This window comes from Protopterus annectens, chromosome 3.part0 (genome assembly GCF_019279795.1).
Source record: "Protopterus annectens isolate FY-2018-M chromosome 3.part0, PAN1.0, whole genome shotgun sequence".
NCBI lineage: Eukaryota > Metazoa > Chordata > Ceratodontiformes > Protopteridae > Protopterus > Protopterus annectens.
Window position 1 is genome coordinate 1865845708 of NC_056731.1, and position 18786 is coordinate 1865864493.

At 39.2% G+C, this 18786-nt stretch overlaps 1 protein-coding gene across 2 annotated transcripts in view; it reads right to left on the reverse strand.

The window, feature by feature from the left end:
• Window positions 1–7320, reverse strand: part of SLC25A13 (solute carrier family 25 member 13) — a 1915284-nt gene extending 1907964 nt beyond the window's left edge. For both annotated transcript variants that reach the window (XM_044065927.1, XM_044065926.1), the window contains exon 1: window positions 7268–7320. In XM_044065927.1, the coding sequence (XP_043921862.1) occupies window positions 7268–7279 (12 nt within the window). In that variant the 5' untranslated portion in view covers window positions 7280–7320. The remainder of the gene's footprint in view (window positions 1–7267) is intronic.
• Window positions 7321–18786: the final 11466 nt, after the last annotated feature.

Below are 18786 nucleotides of genomic sequence, written 5' to 3' on the forward strand. Positions count from 1 at the left end.
CAGTAGAGCTGCCTCCTTTGTGAAGTGGGATTACATAGGATATTTTCCAGATGGTGGGAATTTTAGCTTCTACTATGGTTCGATTGATTAGTATTGAGACGGGGTAAGCAATAGCATCAGCTGATTTTTGTAGGTACTCGGCAGGGAGTTGATCAGCAGAAAGTGTAGTGGGTTTTAATTTTTTGATCAAGGTATGGATAAGTGAAGTGGCGACTGGTTGGAAGCTGAAAGCGAGTAGGTTTCTAGGGGTGCTACTTTCAGGACCAGGGGAGCTAGGAGGTAGTTGGCTAGGTAGGACTTGAATTGTCTCAGTAAAGAATTGGTTAAAACTATCAGAAACATCTTCAAGGGTTTTATCAATAGTAGCAGCAGGGATTGGGGTTGAAGTTTGTCCAGGATGTAGTAGATTATTTAAACCTGCCCAAAACTTCTGACGGTTATTTTGATTTACTGTCTGTAAATTATAGTAGTATTGTTTTTTGTCTTGTAAAATTGATTTTTTGGTTTCGTTCCTGGATTTAATGTGATCTTGAGGGTCTTTAGAAGAATACCATAAAGTCCATGCTTTGTTTCTAAGGGTAATTTTGAGTTTAGACTCTATAGAAAGCCATGGTGCAGTTTCTGCCTTGGTTCTCTTTGAACGAACAGGTGCATGCAAATCAAGGATCTCAAGGAATTTGTTGTTAAAGTATGCTACTGCTTCCTTTAAGGGGAGGGGTTTTAGAATATACCAATTACATGAGTTTAGTTCTTGCTGGAATTCGGCAGGGTCAAAGTTTTTATTGTTTCTAACCTTTCTGAGTAAGGGTTGTTGGGAATTAATGGTTTTGTGCTTAATTACATATGTGAGAAGGTGATCGCTTAGGCCATTAAGGAGGGTACCAGAGGTGTACAGTCGGGGGTGACTATTTATGAGTACCCAGTCAAGTATACTTTCTTTTTGGTTGGTTTTACCTATCCTGGTAGGGGTGGATATGATTTGTGTAAATGCATGCAGGTTAATATGGGTGGTAGGGGATTCTGAGGAACAGGTACCCCAGCCTATGTTAAAGTCTCCAAGTAGTAGGGTTTCTTGGGGGTAGTGACACGATAGCCAGTGCAGGATATCTTCAAATGTAGATATATTATTACCTGGGGAATGTACATACAGATGATATTAATGCATTTATTTTTATTAAGTTGCAATTTGGTGGCAAGAATCTCCGAGTTATTAATCTGAGTTGGTTGTATTACATCTATGGTGACATTCAACTCAGATTTACAGAGTACAGCTACCCCACCCCCCTTCCTCGAAGCACAATCCAGCCTGTGTATGTTGTACCCAGGTGGTAACACTTCATTGTCTTTAGTGTTAGGTTTTAACCAGGTTTCGGATAAACAGAGAATCTCAGGGGAGAGGACATCCAGAAGTGCATGCAATTCATGTACCTTGTTATTAATGCTTCTAATATTGAGATGACAGACTAGGAGAGAGTTAGTTGGCCTATTAATTGTAGGTTTGTAGCTTAGATTGCAAGTAGAGGGGGTATGTGTATCTGAAGTGAGTGGGCCAGGGTTGGGGTGAATATCACCACCAAGTATTAGGTTGAGTCCATACTTGGTGATGAACTTCAGGAATTTGTTTATTAGTTTGTGGTAGTGTTTGGATCTAGAGCTAATGTGCCTGGGGTTGAGATGTTGATACATTGAACAAGATGTTGGATAGGATCTGGTACTGTAAGTATGGTTGAAGGTGGAAGGATTTACAGCTGGGGTGGGACCTGAAATCCAGTGAGAAACTGGTTTTCATACAAGGTAAGGAGGTATGGTGTGAACAAGAGGGGTAGTAATCAGTGACACCTAAATTTTATTACAGTGTTTCACTATAAAAATAAAGACATTTGCTTTCAACACAAACGCTGCAATATTATCTTGTATATCAAACATGATTCATTACTAATACATAAAATAAAAAAAAAGAACAGAATCACCACGACTAAAGGAAAAACTTTAATATAAGAACAGAGTAAGTGTTTCGCTGCCTAGCAGGCACTTCTTCAGACTCAAGTAACAGTAGCATTCTTCTCCCAGCATGGGCACTCCTCCATTGATTTTTTGTTATATTTTTATATATATATATATATATATATATATATTTATGTATGAAAAATTTTTGAGATGTGTGGTTTTAAGCTGCTGTATTTGATTTGTAAAATGTTTACTAAGTGCTGACAGTGTGTTAGCATTGTATTGGTTTTGCGTATTTAAGAGGATGGAGTTCTTAATTAATTTGACTAACTGACTACTTTTAAATAGGGAGAAGAATGCTGCCGTTACTCGAGTCTAAAGAAGCAGCTGCTAGCCAGTGAAAGTGGTTACTCTGTTCTTATATTAAAGTTTTACCTTTAGCCAGAGCGAGTCTGTTAGTTTTTGTTTTTTATTTTATGTATTTGTGCTTCTGTACCGTTTGATAAAAAACGGATCCTGGAAATGATTCTATCTACATTGCATGATTCATTACTAAACCCGTTTGCAAACAGTTAATTTTAGTCCACTAGTCCACTTGGTTCAAGCTTTTATTTCAATGTATTTATTTATTAACTAAAATGGCTAAGTGATGTGGGCCTTCCTTTCTTTTCAGTCACAACTTTCCCAAGGGAAAAAAAGAGTACATACACACAGCTTTAAAGTAGCTAGTCAACTACCACAGTTTTGGAAAGTTGGTTGAAATTTCAGCAGCTACAGAAAACACAATTAGATACTGGAGAAAAAACAAGCAAACTCTGCTCAGACAACACTGGAATATACAACTGCAAATTACACAAGAGCTATAATTGAGTCCTTGACCATTTAGCCACCTTACATTCACTCTGGATGTACCATCATTATGGTTTTGAAGAAGTAGTAGGTCATAATATAAAATGTCGTACGGAATGAGATATTCACATTGTCAGTGTCACAACAGGTAGCACATTCATCTTTGGTGCTGGAAGACCAGAAAGATGTGGATTCTATTCCCAGTACTGTGAAGTGCAGCACTGGAGGGGTGCACTCCTGAGTCATGTTGTACTGAGGTCCCATTTGCTTCAGCTGGTGGTAGCTCGGCTGGATGTAAAAGATCCCATGGCACTTAAGAGTATGGCAAAAACCCTGGATAAATTTCTCCTGCTACTAAAAATACCATCTTGGGTCTCCCTTGAAAAGAGGCCACTAACTTGGTGGGACTAATCCTTTCAAAAAAGGATAGACATACAAATAAATACATATGTAAATGATCCCAGATATGAAACCACACAAACATAAGAATTAGGGCTATACTCTCTGGAAGATTACCATGTTATCTAATATTGGCTTATAAAACCTGCATCTCTGAGTATACTGTACTATATCATAAAGAGCGCAGTCTAAACACAAAAAGACTAAACTTGAAAACGAGATGTATATGACAGGCAAAAAATACACATTATATACAACTGACATTAAGCAGCTGACAGTGCAATCATTAAGTTGGCAGTGTAAAGTAGTTTAATGTCATGACAGCAAGAAATGTTGCAGCAGTGTACCTGTAAAGAGGGAATGCAGAGGTTTATTACAACCAAAGTAATAAAAAGAGAGAGAGAAAAAACAGATGAAGCTTATGAAACAGAGTATGATTTACCTTTGTATTAATTAACATGTTATTCTTAGAATATGCCTAAAGGTGTAATAGGAAAAATAGACAGAAGTAATACAAGGAGTAAACATATAGGTGTAGTACGGCAAAGGAGGAGCAAAGAAAGGAAAAAAAAAAACAAGAGGGTAGATATTAAAGTCGACTTTATGTTAGAATTAACATTGTAATATAGTTACATGAATCACTTTAGCCATCAAGGTTAAAAAGTTTAGCTACATATACCAAGTACGAGTCTCCACAGTGGTTATTTGACTTGATATGATACTCCGATTCTGACTTTGAAATCTATGTTACTTACGTGAATTGTATATTTGTATACAAATTATGACTGCTGAGAATGACTAGTATTAAGCTGTGAGAAACTGACTGTGCTGGATTTCTGGCCAGTGGTTCTGCTGTAGTGCTATGCAATTACAAATTTGTCTGGCAGCAATTTTGTTTAAAACACCTTTCTAGCTGATCTTTTTGTGAATGGTAGCTGGAGTTGACAATGCATATTAAATACAAAGATACTGCCAGTGTGCCATTCAATCCATCTAAACTCTTGAGTTAATGTAGGAGACTGTAGTAGAACCCACCTCCACAGCCCTAGAGCCACGCTCTCCACCCTGCAACTTCAGAGAGCAAGAAATAAGACTGTGACAGGGAGTACGAGCCTGCATGCAGTTTCTAGCTATAAATAAGGTTTGAATTTATACAACATGCTTGTTTTTGATACAACATAAAGAACTGATGTGTTGGTCAAAATTAAGGTATCATCTTACTATTACTCCTAGTAATTTGATTTGGCTGGCTTGTTCCACAGCAGTTTGCAGAGTTCTCTACTGTATTTGTTAACTCCGTCAGAACCAAGCAGAATTAATTTAATTTTTTAATAAATATTTACCATTAGTTGGGATTCATTTAACCATATTTCTAGCCTACTGAATAATATTTATGTTATTTAGAGGTAACTCAGGGTATCGCCACATATTTACTGTACAGATCACTGAAAAACATGTTAAGAAAATTTGGTTCTAGAATGAACTCTTGGGGCACACAAACTGTTGTGAGTTGGAAAAAGAGTATTTATCTTTCCAAGGGACAGCTTCAGATTTCTATTCTGGGTAAGGTAGCTCTGAAACAAATTATACCAAAATTGTCAAGTCTAAATAGCAGTAGATGGTGTTGGGAGTGTACCAAAAACCTTTGACGAGCCCAGGAAGAGAAAAATTGCTATTGCTGATTTAGTGTAATAAGAAAGATGAGAAGTATAGTGCCTATGCTATGGCAACAATGGAAATCATGCTGAATTTGCAATGGCTAGTTGTTTGTTTTGTTTTTTTTTTTTTGTCAGGTGACCCAGAATTTCTTTAAGTTTACTACTGTTCTGAAGTTAGAGACAGAGGCATAAATCCAGGACATATGAATTCCAAATGGGGCTCAAAGTCAAGAATATATGCTGTCATGTTATACCACGTAATTCACAGAGATGAATATAACTTGTATGAAGCATACACATTTATTTTAAGACCTCTGTTCTCACTCCTTTTCAGACAAGTTGATTTTGTCATACTTCTGTCTGATATACAGTACTAGCTATGCACGGAGCAGATGTGTTTTTTAAGTGCACCTGTTTTTTTTGCTTCAGATGTACAGCTTAGGTTATGCTTGGGTGGGGAGTATTCACTATGTCAACACATTTACCCAGTTACAAACAGCAAACAAGAAAAAAGCAAGTAAATGTGAGGGCATATGTACACTTTGCAAAAGTAAATAAATCATGAGTGATGCATTCTTATACTCTGAAGAAGTCTGGTTAATTATGAACGAAAGCACTCAGTATTACAATACATTTTCCTGGTGGTTTACTCTGCTTTTCTTTGTTTTTCGTGGCTGTTTTGGTCTTTAATGCATTGTTATATCTAATTCACTATAATTTTTACTCTACCTACTTGAAGAAATGGTTAGGAATACCAGCTGTAAACACAATGCAGATAAGCTTAATGCTTACAATTTAGAGGCATGCAACATTCAGGCCAGTACCAGTAACAATACAAAGAATACATGATATCATGTCCCTAACATGGTATTTAGACAGTCATTACAACCCATAAAATGGTCTTTTTATTCAGCAAAGCAAATACAAACCAACATAATTAAGTGGGCCACATGTCTGTACTTGCTTTTACTTACTTTCATTTAATTCTTATACTATTCACAGCACTTATGATGACTGTGTATAGTAAAGCACTAAAGAAAAACAAGACCCTTTATAAAAGACAGAAGCCATCAGTAAAAATCCCCAAACTACATGAAGTACATAAAGTAAGCTTGATAAAATCCCTAAAACATTCAACTCTTCTGTTAGGAGGTAGCTGCCAACATGACTGTTTACACAGCAAACATGCGTTTTACAAATATGTAAACAAAAGTACATAAACTCTTCTTTCAGATTGAAAAGGTTTGGGGATCACAAAACTAGAACAACCAGCATAACAATTTAGTGACATATCTCATCAAAATCAGGGAAAAATCCAAAAATAATCAGGAACACATTTAAAACGTTAGTCCTATTAATTTGAAAGACTGCAGAATAAAGGATTGTGAATTAATATACATTCTCTGAAGCAAAATAAGTAATCAACTCTAATTATTATCATTTAGTGCAATTCACCTTTTACTACCATTTAGGAGTTATTAGAGGGATAGAGCTCTCCAATTTGAGCCAAAATCGGGGACAACTGAGGGGTATGACTACCAGACGTAATTCAGAAGGAATGTGGTGAACAGGTGAAGTACAACCCAGACTGCACTAGTCAACAAACAATGAAAGTATTGGCAAACATCCAAAGAAATTGACCCATGTCAACTTCTTTAGCAGATCAGTTTAAACAGCATTACTAGTATTACCTCACCATTAGTTTAGTTTCAATCTGACCTTGAAGCTACCTTCAAAGTCATACAGCTTTATCTCAAAGCATTCATGAATGTATACAAGAATTGCTTCTACCAAATCATGCATTACAGCGTGCCAAAGCAATTAAGTTTACAACAGGAATGTGAAGATAACGTGGTCGGCGCATGTCAGCCTCCTGTCTAGCACGAATGAGTGGATACCAGACACCTTCACTCCCTAACCAGGTACAGAATGTCAACTGACAGCGTAAAAGAATACTACATTTTTCAGACTTTTAACATCAGATTTTACTTCGGAGCTTCCACCAAACAGTAAATCATACTAAAATAATGAACTTAGTCTGCAGCATAAAAAAGAAGTACTTCACATGAAAACAAAAGCACAAAGATCAAAGTACACAGCCCGCGCACGCCTTAGATTTCCTTACTAACTCGGTTATAATCCATCTATGTGTTTTACTTCAATACCCCTTTTGCAGAAGTTTCTTTTTACCTGCAATACAGGCCTGTCACTTCAAAATGCCTATCATTTCCCAGAACTGTCATTAATGTACACACACTTCTCGATCCTTTGCATAACCGATTAGGGTGTCTTCTGCACTTATGCCAAAGTCTCTTTAGTAGAATAAAACAGGCTTGTAAGAAATACAGCAGTAGTCAACAAAAGAACAGATTTAATCTATGATTTGTATGCTTCCCCAGACTCCCTTGACTTACCTTGGCAGCCATGCTTGTCTGTGATTACTATTTCCTTGCTTAACCCTTCCTCGTGGGTGCTGACGTAGCCACAGGGATCATGCACAATCTCTCATTCGATTGGATAACGAATTGTACCGGCTGCAGAACTTGTCGTGGTTCTAAGGTTAACTGTGGAAGGATGGATGTTCAGAAAGTAGCTGATTGGGTAGTCCTGCAGAAGGGGGAGGGTTTAGAGGTCTTGGAAATATTATCAAGTCCTTTCTGAGGAGAATAGGGTATGTTTGTTATATTCGCCATCAGAAGTACGTGGTAATATGGAAGAAGTTGGATTCAAACTGCATTAATTTTCGAAATTGAAATCAGTTTGCTGTCATCGCCCGTTATTATTATTATTATGTTGGTCATATAACCTCCTTATTGTTCAGAAGAGTTGTAAGGTGAATTAAATGTCTGAGGAAGAGGCGTGTGCTTGTTTTTATTTAGTCAAGGTCAGAAGAGATAGGAGTTGTTCCCGTCACTCATTTTTGCGTTGCATGTCAGTAAATGTTAAAACTATCAGGTTGAAAGCAGTCAGGATGCAAGACGTACTGTAGTACCCGCTTGTACTGCACCTGTTTTCTTGCATACCTACTATAAACAGCCATCGCTCCTTTCAGCTGGTATTCTTTTAAGTAGTTTATTCAACCCTTTAGTAGTAGCCCAGTATATTAAGGGTTTATATAATACACGTTTCCTGCACTAGTTTGAATCTGGAGGATTGGACTATTGTACACAGCCATGTCCATGTGCCACTGTGTGATTCAAAAGATTTGCCGGTTTCATATTTTTTCGTATAGAAAGAAGTATTACTATTATCTTGTTATCAGAATTTTTATTGATGTAGAATCAATAAAACATTTAAGCAAAAAATAAAACAAAAGGCTGGCAGAACTGGGTATTTGGAGGAAGAATTTTTTTTCATGAACTAAGGTTGCATGTGGGTTTTTATCATGTGAGAGAGGGTGGTGGTAAATAATGGATGACAGAAACAGCCAATAGTCAAGGCAGGCTAAAAGGTTTGGTGCTACAGTCACAAGATGTGCATTACTTACAAATAATATGAAAGGGTGGTTGGCCTTACAAACATATGATAAATGTGGAATGTTGCCTCAAGTAACAGCCAGTAGCTGCTACACCCAAATTATCTTTACACTGACCAGCTGCTGAGCAGAGTTACAGTCACCGGCTACACAGGATCTTCCCAACCTTGCACCAATCATAATGCCTTTCAGTGTAACTGAAACTTGGCCAAGATTATTTGTAGGATACCAATCGCTTCAAATGGTCACTCTTCAAAAGCAGATCACCAGATCTACACACAAATACCATTACACCATAAATAAACCACCAAACACAAGCCTGTGCTATTGAATCAGTATATTTCTTTACTTGTAATCATAGCCGGCCTTAGGCATAGGCCAACTAGGTGGCCGCCTAGGGCCCCTGTCTAGCAGGGGCACTTTTCCAGTATTTATTTGGTGTAGGTAGACCAGGATAGGGGCACCAGGTGGTGTGGTGGTGGTGGTGGGGTGCCATGGAGCCATTTTGCCTAGGGAACCAGTTGACCTAAGGCCACTCCTGCTTGTAATAAATTAAACAATGTATTTTATAATAATATTTATGTAAATATATATAGATATATACAGATAGCTTTATGCTAGCACGGTAAAGTACAAAATAGTTGTGTTTTTGCAGATAGAGTATCTGTAGTAGAATTCAGACAAGCTTATCTGAACCTATCAGAACCACTAGCTAAATAGTTCATCAAATTCTGTCTATCTGTGACTTTTTAAGTCCAAAAATCAGTTGCACAGTCTCACAAGCAATGAATCTCACACTTGAGTTTCTGTCCTAGAGCTATTGAGCATTGAGTGTGCTTCAAGTGCAAGCCAAAAACTGAACTTAACAATCACTGTCTCTGCTTAAAAGAGTCCATAGTTCCAGATTTTCTGCTTGGCTTTTATTTTGTATGTAAATGCAAAAATGTAAAGTTCCCTGTTTCTATGACACATAACTCTGGGGAAGCCACCAAATCAAATAAGGTATTGAGTCCTTAGACCTAAAGTAATATTTCAGTGAACACTGAACTTTATATGTTGCAGATATATGCACATCTGAAAAGCCAGTTTCACTTTGTTACAACACTGTTGCATTTCTACTGAAACAGCTAGATACGGTATACATTTTTTTCTAGCATTCTATATGTTTTACATGTCGGTTCACTGAAAACAATGATTACAGTTTCTGTGAAAAAATTATTTAACTCTATATACAGCTTCTGTTATATGTTTCACTGATAGACTACTACAAGCTTCACACTGACTACCACAGAGGTCACTATGTATTTCTCCACAATCAAACTTTAAAAGTATACATAGCAGTTCTGTTGTTTTTTTTTTTTTTTTTTTTTTACTTTTGGTTCTGAAGAAGTGAAGAAGTCCTTAACACAAGGATGAAAGTGCTTAAACATTGTTGACTAAAAGTTTATCTTCTGGCTACAGGACCTGTGTAGCAGGTTGTTTTTTATTTAGTTGCAGTATTGTCTGCCATTTTGCTAAATTTGGATTAAAGTATACAGAGAAAAGAGCTGTTTTTTTGTTGATATAAGCTATATGTGAAGGTAAAGGGCAGTTACTTAAAAAGATAAATGATATGTATTTTTGGAGCCAGTGTAGATTTGTATTTGAGGAACAAGTTGAAAAACATAATTGTGGTCATTATTTTTTACTTTTGTCAAAGCGCACATCACTGGTGTACATAGAAGGTGTCAGTTTGGGGAGCTAGGGTAGAGAGACATTATATAACTTGAAGCATATCAGTTATATGACCACTGTTGAATGTTCATTGATCTAGCTTGTTAAGGGCCACTGTACATGTATGAAAGGAACACACACTGAAATGATTTAATGTGGCATTGTGTCTTTTGTTTTCCTCACAGTGAGAAATCAGAAGTTTACAGAGAAACTGACCATAGTTTCTGGTAGGTAAACTGTGTCCAAAAGCATATAGATGCTGCATGATCACAAAAATCATTAATATGGCTGATTTGTGCAGTGCAAGTCTAGGGACAGATTGAAGTACATTATTTTGGCCTTCATATAACTTCTTCATTGTTGGATATGGTATACCCTCTGAGAAGGGGCTTATTCTACTGTGACAGTATGTGTGTGCAAGGAGCAGAACCTATTGTTTATTGTATTTTAGAAATATGTTGAAGCTACAAACAATGTTCTGGTTTTATAGTTGACAAATTATTATTATAATTCACAGCTTTCCCACTGTAAATTTCTTTCAATTCAGTCCATAATAGGCATGACGTTTTTTACTTTCTCACACAGCGGTGAATATGTAATACATAACATCATTAATATATTTTGTTTTTATAATGTAAGGGATACAAACCAGTATTTGTTTTTCCCCTAAATGTAATGTTTTCTTGTATGTCAAATATTAATATAGAAAAAGAAAAAGCATTCCCTTAAATTGTGATTTGTCACTTAAAATTCAATGTGTAGCTGTTTCATTACCACTGCACTGAAAAGGAAAACTATCCTTTGGATGAGACGTTAAACTGAGGTTCCATCTGTCTGAGTTGATGATAGCTCAAGTAAGATGCAAAAGATCCCAAAAAGAGTAGGGGTTCTTTATTGAAAAACATTACTTATATACATTATTTACATAATTGATATTGTAGACATTATTTACAATTATTTACACCTTTATACAACATAAGGCCATTTTATGTTATTAAGCACTCCCCCACCTTTTTTACAAAGCCAATAACATATTGGGCTGTATTCACGAAGGCTTGCACGGAGTCTAAGAGTAGAGTAAGACTCCAGACAGCCAATATGTCTGCCGAGCGATCCAGGAACAGCCGGCAGGGGCATGCATGAGAGCTCCTAAAACTACTCTTGCACAGACAGTGTTAGGTTATGCAAATTACCTCATTTGCTGCTGAAAGCTATGCAAATGAGGTAAATTTGCGATCCAGGAAACACTAACATGTCCGAGTAAGAGTAGTGTTATTTGCAGAAATGTACTCCGTTGGTAACAGAGTACCATTCTGCAAATAGCAAAACGGAGCTATGACAGCTCCAAATAAAGGATGCATCCAGTTGAGGAAGCATGCCAATGGCCAAATATAAGGCCATTGGCATTGTTATCTGCTGCAAAATAATAAAAAAATTTTTTTTTCCCCGATCTCTGATGTTTAAGCGTAGAGCAGTGCCACGCAAACGTGTGGCACTCTAAAAACCAGAAAAAAAAAATAAAAGCCAAAAATAGGCATTTTATTAAAAATATTCTTCTGCCATGCAGGTGAATGGCAGGTTGTAGACAACATGGCTATTGAGTAGTGGTTGCTAAGGGGGGAAGCTCAGTCTGAGAGATGTAACCAAGCATTAGTAGGCAATCCTATATAAATGAAGATAAGGATAGTGAATCCCAATTTTCCCTGCCATGTGAACCATGTCCCTAGAGTGTAAGAGTAGGATTAGGGGAGTAACAGAGTAGAAAATAGGTGACATCATGAGGAGGTATGTATCAAGGACTGTAAGCTTATTGGAGCAGAGTGGCATGTGTTTGCTGTAAGTTACTCAGGACTGGAAGAGGCGTGTCTACAGTTGCCTTAACTGAAACCCAGAAACCGAAGGTGTATGCTGTAGATATCACCAAAGTTTCTTGCAAAGCTGCTTACACTGTGTGCGTGCCTGTAAAACTGTCTAAGCCTGTGTGCGCATGCGTGCGCCCGTGTAAGCCTGTGTAAGTCTGTGTGTGCGTATTTGCACCCGCCTAAGCCTGTGTAAGCTTGTGCGCGCGTGTGCGTGCATGTGCATGTGTTTGCGTGGCGCTGCCCCCTGTGGAAACAGAAAGGGAAAAGGAAGGAAAAGAAGTAGTAGGAAGTTATCCAAGGGGAACTAGCAGAGCGGCCAGGTGAAATCAATCAGAATCAGCCAATTACACAGGCAGTACACTAGCCCAGCCCAGCACTTAAAACTCTGCAAACAACATTCCCCTATGTTTTTCTCAGAAACACTGCAACACTGCAGTCTACAAAGAGAAGTGAAAACTTAAAAAGCTTAACTGATACAAAAACTGTTAGGGGCTGCCATTGCTATTATAAGGCAACATGTGCAAGATGCTGAGGGTGGTGCCTTTGCGAATGCTGCTGAGCAACCCACAGTGAGGAGACGGAGAAGAGTGTACAGACCCAGGGTAACCTACCAGGGGCTACATGAGCTGGAGATAGTGGAGCACTATAGAGTGGACAGAGACCTTCTGCAGCAAATTGTTGATCTATGCAGGCCATGCCTCACACACAGAACTAACAGAGGGGAACCCATCCCAGTGGAAACCAAGGTATGTGTTGGCCTAAGAATACTAGCAACAGGTACCTTCCAGAGACCAACTGGTAATATGATGGGGATTTCACAGGCATCAGCATCCAGGGTACTGCACCAGTTCCTGAATGTCGCATCAGCACATGTCAGTGATCATGTATATTTCCCCATTTCCTGTGAGGTATTGGCCAGCAATATGTGTCTCTTCCAGCAAATAGCGGAATACCCTGAGGTAGTGGGTGCAAATGACTCCATGCACATACACATCAAAGCACTAGCCGGTGAGCGGGGTAGGGCCTACATCAACCACAAGGGCTTCCACTCCATCAACTTCCAGGTCATGTGTGATGCCCAGGGCATAATACTGAATGTGTGTGCTGGCTGCCCTGGAAGCTACCACGATTCCCATATCTGGCATCTGACGCAGCTGTACCAGACATTTGCCAATGGGGACATCCCTGACGGTCACCTAGTGGGGGATGCTGGATACGCACTGGAGCCGTGGCTGATGACACCCATCAGAAATGCACACACACCTGAACAAGAACTCCATAATGAGGCACACGCACAAACACGAAATGTAATCGAGCATGTGTTTGGGATGCTTAAGTCACGGTTCCAGTGCCTGGACACATCTGGTGGAGCCTTGCAGTACTCACCAACTACATGTACCCAAATTGTCATGGTATGTGCCATGCTACACAATATGATCCTGCGAAAACAGCTGCAGCAGGAACAGCATGGGGCAGGGCCAAACAGCCCCCCACCATTGCCAAGGCCTGCACAGGCACAGTGTGACTCGAAGGAGGAGCAACCTGAGCCTGCCCCAGTAGGCAGAAGGAGGTGTACCCAGTATGCCTTGGCCTTGGCAAAGAGGCAATGCATAGCACATACACTGGCTCAGTAGGAACCCTGGAAATGATACCTCTCTCTGACTCGCACATAAACTAAAAGGGATACCTAACTTGACACTACCTGTTTCCAAACATGTATAGGGAGTGTAGTATGTGCATCCGACATAGGCAGCCCTGCAGCACCACCTGAGGCATGATTGCCATGTTTTAAGCAATATAAAGCAGTGCTAAGCAGCTTTTACCAATATTTAGTATATGTAAACAAAATTGCCTGTGCTAACTAGCGCAACATCGGGCAACGTTGAACAAAGTTGAGCAAAGTCAGGTAAACATGCTCATATTTGCTTTACTGTTCCTTAAGCAGTCTGGTCTGCCCAGCATGAAAATAAAAAGCAGTGACAGGGCTCGAACCCAGGATACTGTGCACTATAGTCACAGTACTGAACCACTAAGCCATGATAGCAATCCAGTGGCACAGACACAGCAGGACAATTGTACACTAATGCAAACACAAAGGAATGCTGTATCATGGCCCTAAAGAGGCATATGGGTAAACTCCCCCACAGGCCTATGCAGACAGAGAACATCAGGCCAGGCTGTGTGATGTGGGTTGTGTAGGCTATGAAGCACAATCTAATATGCGTGACATTGGACGCTAAAATCTGTAGTACAGTAGTATGCCTCAAGCCAGTACAATAGGCAACAGTACAGACTGAAATGGTGTACCATACATAGCAGTGCAGGCATAGCAAATGTGTATAAGTGTCAGGTGAAACCCTCATCCTATGTACACCCACAGTAACAATCCAGGTGTGCCCCCGGGTAGAAATGTACAAAGAATAGCTGTCCCCCCTGTATGTAGAAATGTTGATAGGTCTATGCAAAGTGTCTCATGGAAGCCCTGCAGGCACAGCATGATCCCTGTTGATCTATGACACAAAGGTGAGCCCTGCTGTAAAAATACAACTTGAATTTCCATACACATATAGTATAAATGTCTATTTACCGGGCATACTCACACACTCCAACAAATGTAGTGGATTTCATTCAGCATCACACTGAAATGTCATACTGGGCATGCTCACACACAAATAAATGAAGCAAATGTCAGACAACAACATACTGAAAAGTCATACTGGGCATGCTCACACACAAATAAACTAAGCAAATGTCAGGCAGCAACATACTGAAAGGTCATACTGGGCATGCTCACACACACAGGCTAAATACGGATGTGATAATAAGGGAATCTATGGACAAATGTGGATAGTCATCTCTACTTCCAGAAACACATTCACAAAGTGGTCAGAAAACTCATGCTATGTGTTCACACAAACTGCCAAGGTCTGTGCATGTAGGTCAAAGGAGGTTCCCACTACACATCAGTCATCAGACCCATCAGAGAGTACCACAACACACTTGGGATGAATCTGACTAGGCACGTTCAGCAGCTAGAAAGACCACTGAAGTACCTTAACAAGAGGATTACTGGCCTCAAACAGTTGTCCCATGCAACAAGACTGAATGTAACCCAATCTGTACTCTGTTGCATACTGTCTACTCAGGAGATCTCTGCCCAACAGACAGGTCCATGTCTGTTCTGAGTTACAGCTCAATGGCACTAAATATACAGACCCAACTGATATTGCCAACATCCTGGCAGATAGGATCAGTGTTAACTTTACCCCCCTCTCACCCATGAAAGAGCACATCTCTATAATGGAAGACTGCAAAGTTGCTGTCATCACGGCTGCACAGGTAAAAAACACTCTCCAAAGCCAGTATCACAGCAGCCATGGGACCAGATAACTTCCCAGGCTGTGTTCTACACAAACCACAGAACAAACAGGCACCACACTGACGTACCCTGTGCAGTCATAGCCTCACCTCATCCTTTTTGCCTGCTGAATGGTGCACAATGATAGCTATCCCACTACACAAGGGTGGAGACACCACGGACCCCAGGAACTAGCACCCCATTAACCTGATGAGCCCGCTCTTCAAGGCCATGGAATGTATCATCATACAACTTATAAAAATTTACATTGGTAATCCCCAAACCCTGGACCGCAACCATGCTGGGCTTGTAAAATGCAGATTATGTCTCCTAAACCCGATAGATGACATTGAAGCAGTCACCAGAACCGTAGACAAGGGTAAGGTGGTTTGCACAGCCTATGTAGATCCTGCCATGGGCTTACAGCACCACCCCACACTCTGGAAATATAGATAAACCCACTAAACTAGGTATAAATTGCTATGTCACAAGATGGGTTGCCAACAGGCTTACTGACAGAACACACACTGTGAAAGTAGCAGACTCCAAGTATGACTTTGGACCAGTGATGAGTGCAGTACCACAGGGTCCAGTCCTGGGTCTTGTCCTGTTTAGTGTCTTCTTCCCTGAAGTAAACTTTAACATGGAAGGTCTGTGGCTACTGAAGCTTCCAGAGGACTGCAAACTAGTAGCCATAATTGTAAACACTAAAGATGTGGACATCCTACAAAAGGGCCTCACTGAGACAGATGGCTGTTGTCAAAGCCATGGGCTCTAGCTCAATGCTAAAAGGTGCATTGTCATCCCCTTTGTTAAAAACTCTGTAGCCAAGAACTGGAAGCAGAAATGGGACAATGCCTCGACAGGGCAGATAAGTATAAAGAAAGCGTTCTCAAATGCGAAGAAGGATTAGTTTTGAATTTATCAAGTATTTTCTTGAATGACTATCAGCTGGCAGTATTGAAGAAAGGTATTTCGTTTATACCCACCAGCTATTCATGTTTTGTAGATGTGATCATGGATATTAAGACTTTACTAGAAATTTGACTTTAAAATTAATGTATAAGAATAGTGATATTGATAAGCGACTGAACATGTTTTCGAAACCGAGTTCTTTTATCCCTAATAATAATTCAATAATTAATGCATTTGAGAAATTGTGTATAAGGGATATTTATGATACATGTATGAGTCCTGATATACAATCCAGGAAGAGGAGATTCAATCTAACCAGGCAGGAGAATATAGCCTTGAGGGAGTTGGAGAATGATCGACGGCTTGTTTTTAGACCAGCAGATAAAGGTGGGCTTATTGTAGTACTTGACAGAGACTGGTATTAGGCTAGGATGCTAGAGAGTCTGAGGGACAGGTTGTTTTATGAAGAATTAAATTTGACGCAGGTTGCTGCACATATAGATGAAGTAGCGAATGGTGTGAGGCGCTTTTTTGAACAACGATTGATAGATAAGAAATTATTTGAGTATTTTCTTACTATGAAACCACTTGCAAGGTTTACCTAAGGTGCATAAATCCACTCTGGATCCACCTATGAGACCTATCATCTCAGGTAGAGGGTGGTGCACTGAATCCATTTCTATATTTATAGAGAAGCACCTCAGACCTATCCTGAATAACACACAGCATATACTCAGGGACACTGAGCATTTTCTTGGAGATTTGTATGATTTTTTATCCACACACACTGATTGTCAGGCTTCTTTCATTACTTTAGATGTAGTTTCTCTATTTACTGTGATACCTAATGACATGGGTGTGACAGCTGTTCAACAATTTTTGGAGAGCTATACTCAGTATAGTAATGAGATAGTCACTTTATTGGTAAATTTATTGAGAATGGTGCTTGAACACAATATATTTTTGTTTGGTAACCAGATGTTTAGACAGTGCAATGGCATAGCTATGGGCACTTCTTGTGCCAACAGCTACGCCAATGCAGTTATGGCAGTTTGGGAGGACCATTATATCTTTAAGGGTCCTTTTGGTGAGCATGTTTATTTTTATCGTAGATTTTTAGACGATGTTTTTATTTTGTGGGAGGGAGATGAGGAGTGTTTGTCCAGATTTTTGCTGCATGTTAACAAGTCTACAGATTATTTGCAATTCACACATAAGATATCTTATGAAGGTTTAGATTTTTTAGATGTAGCAGTACTGAGACACCCAGAAGGGAATGTATATACCAAACAGTACAGGAAGAGTTGTCATGTTAACCATCTTTTACATTGTGACAGTGCGCATCCCCCCCATATATTTAGAAATGTTGTGGCAAATCAGGTCATGAGGGCTTCAAGACTAAATGTGAGGGAAGAAGATTTTGAAAGTGAAGTGGATAGAGTTAAAAGCTTCTTGAAAGAAAGAGGGTATGATGATAGAACCTTGTCTGAACAAGTACCTAGAGCTACGTGTAAACGGAGTGATAGAGCCAGACCTTATTTCTCCATGAAGAAACAACCTTCTGAAAGTTCAGATAAGATCTCAACTCAGGCCAATCTGAGAGTCTCTCTGAAATACACTTCTGATGTGGATAGGTATATTAATATTATTAGGAAACACTGGCAGGTGTTATTGACGGACAGTGAAGTATCAGGTATAATTGATGATACTCCTAGGATCAGTTTTAGAAATGACAGATCTATTAAAAGGAGACTTTGCTATCCGAAGGAGGATAGGTTACAAAGTGTTTGCACTGGCACTCAACAGTGTGGGAATTGCAATTGGTGTAGCTATATAGATAGTGGGTCATCATTTACTCACCCTGACCAGGGTAGAAACTGCATTTTTAAAGTTTCTGGCACCTGTGATAGTAAACATGTTGTTTACCTTGCTAGCTGTAGGACTTGTGCCAAATTTTATGTTGGTAAGATGGATAGGTATCTTAGGGATCGGATTAGGGAGCATGTTTATAACATCAGGAAACTCAGTACAACTAATGCACTTTCTAAACATGTATCTAGTACAGATGTATCTCATGTTTTTGGTTTTAGAGTGATTGCGTTGTTGCATGAGAGTATTAGACAGGGTGATATGTATAATAGGACTGAGAATCTAGAAGCTATCTGGATTACCAGATTGAAAAGTACGGAAGGGCATGGTCTTAATGAATGCATTCCCCTAAAACCTAGGTTGAAAATGAGGCCACTAAAAAGATGATTTTAAAGTGTTTATTTGTTTATTTTAGTATTTAATGTATATTAAATGATGTTTATATTTATATTTATGTTTACTGTTTAGGTTTTATTTACGTGTATATATTTTTATACGTATTTCTTACATACATGTTAAAATTTTTTAAGCAGGAAGTTGATTGTTTTGCATCATGTGATTTGTACTGTGTATATATAGGTGTGTCTCATAGGTTCATAGGTTCATACTAGGCTATCTGCCCTAGGGCATTTAAAAGCCTAGCCAGAGTGTGTGTGGCTTTCACCACCCCTTAGGATGAGAATACTATACCCATTAGTTTGCTGTGCCTCTGTCCAGCAGTGATACAGAGATGATTCCCGG